Source organism: Octodon degus, unplaced genomic scaffold (assembly GCF_000260255.1).
Source record: "Octodon degus isolate 3935 unplaced genomic scaffold, OctDeg1.0 scaffold00098, whole genome shotgun sequence".
In the NCBI taxonomy this organism is placed as follows: Eukaryota; Metazoa; Chordata; class Mammalia; order Rodentia; family Octodontidae; genus Octodon; species Octodon degus.
The window spans coordinates 3,297,563-3,308,046 of NW_004524674.1; the positions used below are offsets into that span (position 1 = coordinate 3,297,563).

The following is a 10,484-nucleotide window of genomic DNA, read 5'->3' on the forward strand; positions in this document are numbered from 1 at the left end:
GGGGATTGAACTCAGGCCCTTGAGCTTGCCAGGGAAGCGCTTATTCTACTGAGCTATCTCCCTGGTCCCAAAAAGTAAAAATATTAACAGTATTTATTACATCAAAAATGAGTTTACAGGTATCATTTAAAGACTTAACTTTTTAAAAATGATTGATTTGGTACAGGGTCTTGCTATGCCACTTGGACTCATAGTGATCCTCCTGTCTCAACCTCTCTCCAGTGCTGTGATTATAGGTGTGCACCACCACATCCGATTTTGGTGGCCTGCACAGTGCGTCTGGGGTTCCTGAGCTGGCACAGCATGCAGTACTGGGGATTGAACCAGTACTTGGGTCCTTGCGCCTGCAAGGCAGGAACTTAAACTGCCAAGCTATCTCCCCAGCCCTAAAGATTTATTTTAATGTGAAACTCTTGAGCCAGGAATGGTGAGTGGCACATGCCTCTAATTGCAGAGCTTAGGAAACTGACAAAGGAGGACTGCCAGAATTTCAAGGCCAGCCTGAACTACATAGTAAAATCCTGTCCCAAAAAACCAAAACAAAAGACAGACTGACTAACTTCGTATATAAATGAAACACTTAACATGTTTCAAGTAGCACTATCTAAAGTCATAGAAACAACAAAATAGTGTAATTTTAGCACTTCTCACACAAAACAATGTGACTGACAGTATAAGCAGGCAGGATAAAAATGGTGACAGGGGCCAGGGCAACGGCTCAGTGGAATAAGCGATTCCCTGGCAAGCGCAAGGGCCTGATCCCAGTTCTACCAAAAATAAAATATATAATTTTTTTTAAAAAATCGTGACAGGGAGCCAGGGAGATGGCTCAGTGGAATAAGCGCTTCCCTAGCAAGCACAAGGGTCTGAGTTCAATCCACGGTTCCGCCAAAAAAAAATAAAAATAAAAATCATGACAATGTATACATAATATATTTTTTGAGATACTTACAACTCCTAGGGTCAAGAACTCCCTGTCTTAACCACCTGAGTAACTGAGACTAGCAGGCGCGTGTTACCATAACTGGTTTATACAATTTTAATGACAGATTGACTATACCTCTTCATTTGATAAGTGGACTGAAGATTCCTCTTGACTTAAAGCACATACTACTGGTATTTTGACTTCTTCTTCAGCATCTGTTTTTTTATGATCTTTTCTCTTAAGTCTTTGTTGTTCATCATCTTCCTAAAAGTTAGGTAGAAAAACATACAGATTACCTGCGTAATGTAATCTAATCATGTAATGTAATCATACACATTACCCAGGTAATCTGTATAGGGCAAACCATATTGTTCATTAATCATGCAAAGCAATTTAAGAAGTACAGAAACTTTTGGGTTCTTTTGTTTGCTGGTTGGTTGGATGGTTGTTTTGAGACAGGGTATCACTATATAGTTCAGGTTGGCCTTGAACTCACAGCAATCCTTCAACCTCACTCAATTTCCCAAGAGCTGGGAGTACAGCCATGTACCATGCCTAGCTCAGAGAGCTTAGAGATAACAGAAAATTGAACGTTTAAGCTTAGTTATTTTATGACCATATTTAGAGACCTATGGTCATGAGAAAATATTTTTATGATGCCAGCACAAACTAAGAATTCTGCTATAAAAAAGAAATCATGGGCCAGCAAGATAGCCCAGTGTACTAAGCACCTGCTTAGGCAAACACAGGAACCGGGGTTCAATCCTGGTACCACAGGCTGTGCCAGCCCTGCCCCTGGGCGCAATGAGCCAGCCACCAAGACCAGGCATGGTGGCACATGCCTGTAATCCCAGCACTGGGGAGCCTGAAAACAGGAGGATCACTGTGAGTCTGAGCTGCACTGGGAGACCCTACACAAAACACATTTAAAAAAAAAAAAGAAACAAAGAAAGACATCTTGAAGCACCTTCCAAGAAAAGCATACTGTATGAAAATAAGTCAAGGGCTGGCCAGATAGCTCAACGGACTAAAGTGCCTGCTTAGGAAGAGTGCAGTGGCCATGCTGGCCCAGCTTCCAGGGTACCCTGAGACTAAGACTGGGTATGGTGGTTTTTGCTTGTAATCCCAGCACTTGGGAGGCTGAAAACAGGAGAATCAGAGTCCAATCTATGTAGTGAGATCCTGCAGATCCTGTACTAAATACATAAAATAAAAATTAAAAAAAGTAAGTCAAAAGAAATTCTGAGGCCAGCCTGGGGTACAAAATGAGCTCAAGGCCTGTCTAAACTACATAGTGAAACCCTGTCTCAAAAGAGCACAGAAAGAAGAAGTGTTGGGTGGGGGAGTAGGAGAAGAAGAGGGAGAAGGAAGGAGGAGAAGGAGGAAGAAAAATAAAACTGGCAGGCGAGATAGTGCACACCTGTAATCCTAGCCCTCAAGAAGCTGAGACAGAAGGACTGCCCAGAGTTGAAGGCCAGCCTGGGGTTCACAATGAATTCAAAATAGGCTGAACTACATAGTGAGTCTGGGAAGGAAGAGAGGAAAGAGGAGGGGAATGGAGGGGAGGGGAAGGAAAGGGAGGGGAAGGAAAGGAAGGAGACGGGACAGGAAGGGACAACATAGAAGGGAGGAAAAGAAAGGAAAATACCTAGAAAAGCAATGAATATTTTTATGTAGCTATTCTAAGGATATACTGGCACATATGTATAACATGGAAAAGATATTAGTAGCAACACTCCGTTAGGTGACAAAAAGGAAAGGGGAGAAAGAGTAAATCAACTATAATATATCCATGCTACCAAATAACAAGAATGAGATAGAACTCTGATACGAAAATATATCTAGGATTACTGCTATGGAAAAAATAAGTTATAGCATCAGTATTTATGATATGATATAAAATTGATGGGGGCATATGCTATAAGTATGTAGAACTAGTCTGAAAGACTCTCTGTCAAACTAGGAAATGCAGCTAGTTCTGGGAAACAAGTGTGACAGATGCCAAAGGGCAGTTTTAATTCAATCACTTTATACTTAGTTGTTTCATTTTGTATTTAAAATAAGCAACAATTAACATGACAATACATTTTTATATTGATCATGTAATTTTAATTTTTAAAAAGATAAATAGGAATATTAAGTGTGCAGCATTCTGGACATCTGTCTTCACATCAGCCTCTCCATCCCTATTCTAGGTTACCTTCTAACCAAGCTTTTAGAGCAATGCAATCAAACTTGGCATGGATAGACACAACTCAGGAACCCTAGGAGAACTAGAAAGCACCACACAGAAAGAGTTTCTCAGAAATATGTACTGTTGCATCCTGCAGTCACTGAAGAAGGTCATTTTAAAAGACTTTCCCCATAGATAAAGGTATTTGTAAGGTTGAAAAACAAAATCCCTCAAATGTAGCTTTTGTGGTTTTTTTAAAATAACATTTTTTAGGAGGCCGGCAAGATAGCTCAGCAATCTAAAGCACCTGCTTAGGCAAGCTTAGGCAGGCACAAGGGATCAAAGTTCAATCACTGTAACACATGCTGTGCCCACCCCACCCACCCTCTACACAGCTTTTTTTTTTTTTTTTTTTTAAAGTCAGAGGCCTAGAATATGTAAGATCCTGGGTTTGATCCCCAGCAAGACAAAGCAGCAAACATTACCTGTTCCAGTTTAAGTCAATCTCTGACACATGTAAGATAATGTAATCATGGTGTGTGTTTGCTATGATTAAAAATGTAAACAAGTCCTACAAAACTGCAATTCACCTGATCTTTCTTCTTCAGTTCTTCAACTTGTCGGAGCTGTTCTGAAGTTAGCACAATCTCCATTCGCTGCATGTCTCTCATTAGCAAACGCTGAGATTCCAGAAACTGGTCATTGGCCTTCTGCCATGTATGTTTTAACTGGTTGTGTTGCTGTCGCTCTTGCTCCAAGAGATGGCAAACTGTTTAAGAACCCCCCAATCAAAAATACTGAATTTTAATGGAAGGAAATTTCTTTAGAGGAGGGCTACTGGGACCAGGTCTGGCCAATAGTTCATTCTGTCTGGGATTCTGCCATTAGACAGCACCAAAGAGCAATCTAAAGCTGAATAGGGCAGCTATCCCCAAACTATTTTTCTAATACAGTCTCCCACTGTATGCTCCTAGCCTTAATCATGTTTAGAAATTGTCGGTTAAATAAATTTTTAAATATTTCTTTATTGTGGGACTTTGACCTCTGGGTCTTAATTAACATTTTCTTGAAAAGTGAAACGGAATACAGCATTTCCAAATTTACTGGACAAAAAGCCACTACTCACAGTTTAGCTCAAATGAACAAGTGTGCAGGAAATACTCTCTAGAAAGTAATGGTTCTAAAGATCAAAGTGTAATAAATACTCCTAATTGTGTTTAGCACATTTTGATAAATCTGTCATCCAGGAGTCCTTCTTGTGCCTGTTTAGTTTTGATCTCTCAGGATATGTCAAAGCATCTTGTAAAATGCATCCATTGTTGATGCCACTAGCTCAGCCATTTTGTACTGCAGATATCTCCTAGCCACACAAGTCAGAAACCCGAGAGACAACCACACTTCTGACTTCTCTTAACACTAACATATTTAGCAAAGACAAAGTTCTACTAGTTCTCCCTTTTGTACAGTATGACACATCTATTGCCTGGCTTCTGCTTTAGACAAATATTTATTATTTAAATCAACTATGACATTCTTTCTCATTCTTCTTATCCTCCTTCTTGCCCTCTTTTTTCTATCTTGTACATTGGCATTAAATTGAACTTTCTAAAATACAAAATTTGTATTATTACTCTCCAGGTAAAACCCTGGAAAGAAGCCAGATGTTAAAGGGCATATATTATAAAATCTTATTGATACGAAACTCCAAAATATGCAAATCCAGAAAAAGAAAGTAGATTCATGATTACTAGGAGTATGAGTGATAGGGAGGGACTGAAAATAGGGTACAAAATTTTATTTTGAGGTAATGAAAATGTTTTGAAGTTAAATAATGGCTGATACTGCACAATTTTGTGACTATGTTTTAAAAACATTAAACACTTTAAAGGGAGAATGCTAATTATTTCTCAATGAAACTATTATTAAAAAAAAAATCTCCAAAAGCGCCTTACTGCCCATTTGGTAAAATTCAACACCCTTGGCATAAGACCTTGGTGAACTGGCTCATGTCTGCTGCTCTAATCCATATTCTGTCCATAGTCTCTTGCATCCTAATTGTATCAAACCACTCTTTTTTTACCTTTTCCGTTAACTGTACTACATGCAAACAGCTTTGCCTGTCCTGCTCCTCTTGGGCTATGTAACAAGTATCTACCCATCTTTTAAGCTAGCCTTAATAAAATAAAAAAACAAACAACAAAAAATACACTCCACTTCAGAGTAATTATTTCCAGCCATGCACAGTGGCACATGCCTCTAGTATCAGCTACTCAGGAGGACTAAGCTCAGTAGTTCAAGACTAACCTCAGCAACACAAGACTCTATCTCAAAAATAAAGCCAAGCAAACAAACTGACCTTTTTAAAGAAACCCATCTGTTCCTAGGACAAAAAGAGTTGTCCACTAAGGCTGGAAATGTAGCTCACTGGTAGACCATTCACTTAGCATGTGCAGAATTCATTCCAAGCACAGGGGGAAAAGAACTGGACACTCTTCACCTCTTTGTTGGTGACACTACTGTATCCTCAACACTTCCCAGCATAGCCCTCTTTTGACTGAATACCTAATTCCACCAATTTAGGCTGTAAATTAACTATACTGTTGTTCAACTTTTATTTGTCATCTCATTTAAAGACCCTAGCTTCTGGTGCATTTTAGTACAGAAAATACTCCATTCCCTTCCTCATTGGTATTATATTAACTTTTCTCAGACACTTCTCAGATATATTAGGAAGCTTTGGTAGTCCCAATGACTTACACTATTTCTGGAAGGGCTAGAATATAAAATTTTAACCAGAAATTCTTTCTTTTGGATATCCTCTGACAACATAGGTGCAACTGCCTACAATAGCACATCTGAAAAATTTCTGAAGGCAAAGACACACTTCATGTTCAGGCAATTTTCACAACATTTAACAAAATAATTCTGTAGACTGATATCATTTTGGCTTTCCACTATTTAGCAAAAACAAATTCATGTAAACCTAAATTATTTTTGCTCAATTTTCATAGCATTTGATAGCAGCATTCACTGTAGGACTGTATCATCAGTCTGAATCCTGCACATTAAATTATGTTCCAGTATAACCCACAACAATGTAAGACTTGAAAGGGTGCATAATTTGGACCATTTCTAAAAGGAAAGTTAGACCTGTATTTTCACTATCTCCAAACTGAAACTCATCATTTTCTTAATGTAGACAAGAAACCATAAAATTAACAATACCTATGATTTGATCACTAACAGAAATTTTTGTATTTTACTACAATTGTTGCAGCTATCTTAATATACAACTTATGCTTATCCTTACTACAAAATTATTAAACTTGTTACCAGACTTATTTATTTATTTATTTATTTATTTATTTGGTACCAGGAATCAAACTCAGAACCTTGCCCTTGCCAGGCAGGCACTTAAATACCTCCCCAGCCTATTTATTTATTTGGTTTGGTTTTTGAGACAGGGCCTCACTATGCAATTCAAACTGGCCTTGAACTCACTATGTAGCCTAGGCTGGCTTTGAATTTGCAGCAGTTCTCCTGCCTCAGCCTCCTGAGTGCTAGGATTACAGGTATGCACCACCATGCCAGACTCTTAGACTTTGCTACTTAAAATAGCATATGTATGCATAATAACTATAAACCTGAGGGGTTTTCAAATTCCTGATATTTACTTTGGAAAATACAGAGTTAATTTGTGTATCACTCTGGTACAAGACTAGTGACAGCAGAATTGTTGCTTAAAAGCAGAACTGTTACGTAAGTACTCCAGAACATACTGTCCAACTTTCCATCCCACTCTCACTTTTGCTATTTCACTCTCCTCAAAATGGGTGTGCAGGCAAAACAGTTCAAGCAAAAATTTCCAGGCTTATTATCCTTCTGCTCAAAGCTGAAGTCTGGTGACATTATTACTGTGACATTTCTATGGAGGAAAGAGAAGGCATTAAAGTCTAAGCCCCTTTACTAGTCCTCAGCCTCAGCTTTTCATGAGAACATTCAAAGTGATCACAAAGCTTCAATTCAAAAACTAACATGTTGCATTGGTGTTTTACAATTTTGTTGTGTTAGTAATAATTTTATTTTATTTACATACTTCTAAGACTGAAATTAAAATACTTAGAACATTCTTTACCTTCATGTAATTCTTTCCGAAGTTTTTCAGCATCTTCCTGAAGAACAGATTTCTGAGTATTCAAAACAGCTACATACATCTCTAAATCAGTCCTACAAGATTTCTCAGCTTCCAGATAATGATTCAGTTCTTTAACCTGTAAGATGATACAGTTTTATCAAACTGAAATTTATAATAGCTTCTATGTTAGGTATATAATAGTAAGCTCTAAAATAAATGCTAAGTTCTTCAAAATTTTCCACTTTTACTTTTACATCAATTTTTAAAATTAACATTTATAATCATAATCATAAAACAAACACATATTATAGAAAACAGGAAACCACGATGGTTATTTTCTTTCTCTTTTTCTTTTTCTTTTTGTGACCAGCTCAGCCTGCCCCGGGGGTGGGGCTGGCACGGCACACAGTGCCAGAGATGGAACTTTGGTCCCTTGCCTGCCTAAGCTTGCATAAGTGAGCTATCTTGCAGGTCCCACAATGGTTATTTTCAATAATCCCATCATCTGAATACATGTGCAACTGAGGTGTTTGCACCTTGCTTTTCAAAATGTAGTCCCAATTTGCACCTCCAGAGCAATGTATATAAATGCCTATTTATCCTATATGCAATAATAAATGTGTGTTTTGCCTTTTGTTAAACAGTAATTACTAAGGATAAAAAGCATATTATGTCCCTGTAACTTTGCTTTCTTTGATTTCTGGGGAGGTAATTCTAAAAGCCTTAAACTTATAAAAAGAAGAAACTTCTCACTGACACATATATTCATGGAAGAGAGGGAGGAAAGAGCTACCTCAAATAAAAAATCATAAGGGCTTCAAGCAATCCTAATGGAAAGTCCGTGCAATCTCATGCACTTGAAGGCAAGTGCAGGATATTATTTTAAATCCCATCTTTCCATAAAATCCTTTGCTAGGCATGCCTATAATCCCAGCACTCGAGAGGCTGAGGCAGGATAACTGCTGGGAATTTGAGGCCAGCCTGGACTACACAATGAGTTCAAAGGCAGCCTGAACTACATAACAAGACCCTGTTGCTAAAAAACAAAAATAAATAATAAAATCCTTCATCTCTGAGCAATTTACTGAATAATACTCAGAATATCAACAATAATCTAATATTTAAAATACTTGTAACCAAAATAAAATGTAATACTACACCAGAAAACCTAGCACAATTAGGTCCCTTGTTTTAACTTGCCTATATTCATCCTAAATTCTAAACATTTTTAATTTTTTCAAATGGTTACAACTAATTTCATATTCAAAGTCATTTTCATACCTTTTATCTTCCTACTTCTTTAAATTCCATATCCCCTAAGAATCCACATTAAAAATATAGTACTTGGATTTCACTTCTTGACCTTTTGGCTAAGATGAAATGTAAAGACTCATGGAAAAAATCCAGATAAACCCTGAAAGCGACTAATCCAGAGAAATTTACACAGTATCAAAAGGTGGAGGGAAAATCAAAGGAAGCAAAAAGATCCCCATTCTTCCAAATAGTTAACTAGGGCTTCAATGTGATGGTAGCAGCTGAAACCATTTCATGCACTCAAATTTGCTCTGTGAAGACAATTTACCTAGGGTAATATATTTAAATTTTATCTGCATTTTTGATATCTAGTATGACCAAATACTGCTTTACATTTCTCGACTATTGGGTTTCCTCTTTTGTTATTGTTCAAATGCTTGGTTTTTTCTATTGGGAACTTAGTTACTTACAGAATGACAATGTTTGCTGATTCTGAATATGAATTGTTTTGTCACGTATATGAGTTATAAATAATCTCACAGTCTCTAGCTTCTTTGTTTTCTTGGTATAATTTAACAAAGGCATTTATATTCTAACAGGCAAATTTGTCAGTGTTTCATAGTCAATATTTTTGTATTTACAAAACCTTTTCAATATAAACATGTTCTTCCCACTCTCATCACATTTTGTTATTAAGACAGGGTCTCAAGAATCTAAACTGACCCCTAACTCAGCAATCCTCCTGTCTTGGCCTCCCCAAGTATTGGAATTACAGAGGTGTCCCACCATTTCCAGCTCAAATTCTCCTTTCTAATACCAGAAAATTTTAAAGATTACTTTTTCCTGGAATTTAATTCAAAAGCTAATTTTTAAACTTTTTTAAAGAGAAAAGAACAATAAAAACAATACAGAATTTCAAAACAAGATACTGGGAAAGCAACAATGGTTAATATATGAATGTTGTAATCTTCAAAGTAACACACAAGATATAGGCTTGCAAGATTTCTTTCTTTCTTTTTTTTTTTTTTTCTTTTTGTACCAGGGATCAAACTCGAGATCTTGCGTTTGCCAGGGAGGCTCTTATACCACTGAGCTATATCCCCAGTCTGAGGTATGCAAGATTGATCAAACAATTTAAGCACAAATCAATGATCTAAAGGAAATTAAGCAGTATAACTTATTTTAGCGTGTGTGTGTGTGTGTGTGTGTGTGTGTGTGTGTGTATTTCTTGCTTGCTTGCTTTTACTTCCTTATCTCCTTTCCTCCATTGCAGTTGTTCCTTCCTTTTGGGCAGTTTCTTTCCCATTCACAACATCTACTGTAGATTTTGAATCTTATTTACTCTTTCATTTTCTTACCCTAGGGAGACAATATGATGTTTACACAAGTCTTGATTTATTTCACTTATGAGTATGGTCTCTAGTTGCATCCATTTACCTATAAAAGCCTCAAGTTTATCCTTTATAGCTGAGTAGTACTCTACTGTATAAAAATATATCTTTTTTCTCCATTCCATGGTTGATGGCCATTAGGGTTGTTTCCAAGTTCTCGTTATGATGAACTGTGCTGCTATAAACATGGGTGCACATATATCACTGTGGTAGGAAGTTTTTAATTTCTTCTAGTAAAATACTCATAAGGGTAATGGCTGGGTCTAATGGGACCTCTAATCCTGTTTTTTTGAGCAATCTTCACACTGATTTCCACAGTGGCTGTACCAGTCTACACTCTCATCAACAGGGAAGAAGGACTCCTTTTTTCCTGTATCCCCTCCAGCATTTGCTATTGGTTCATTTCTTGAAGATAGTCATTCTTTCTGGGATGAGATGGAATCTCAGAGCTATTATAATTTGCATTTCTTGAATGAGCAATGATGTTGAATATTTCTTTCATATATTTATTTGTTATTCATATTTATCTGAGAAATGCATATTCATCTCAAATGCCCATTTGTGGACTGTGTCTTTGAATTGAGGGAGCTTAATTTTTTTTCCATT

At 37.0% G+C, this 10,484-nt stretch overlaps 1 protein-coding gene across 1 annotated transcript in view; it reads right to left on the minus strand.

Moving 5' to 3' along the window:
• Rabep1 (rabaptin, RAB GTPase binding effector protein 1) overlaps window positions 1-10,484 on the minus strand; it is a 170,120-nt gene that overhangs the window by 43,078 nt on the left and 116,558 nt on the right. The window contains exons 6-8 of the mRNA XM_004638319.2: window positions 7,234-7,369; window positions 3,689-3,867; window positions 1,061-1,189 (exon numbers count right to left, since the gene is read on the minus strand). Coding sequence (XP_004638376.1) covers window positions 1,061-1,189; window positions 3,689-3,867; window positions 7,234-7,369 — 444 coding nt within the window. The remainder of the gene's footprint in view (window positions 1-1,060; window positions 1,190-3,688; window positions 3,868-7,233; window positions 7,370-10,484) is intronic.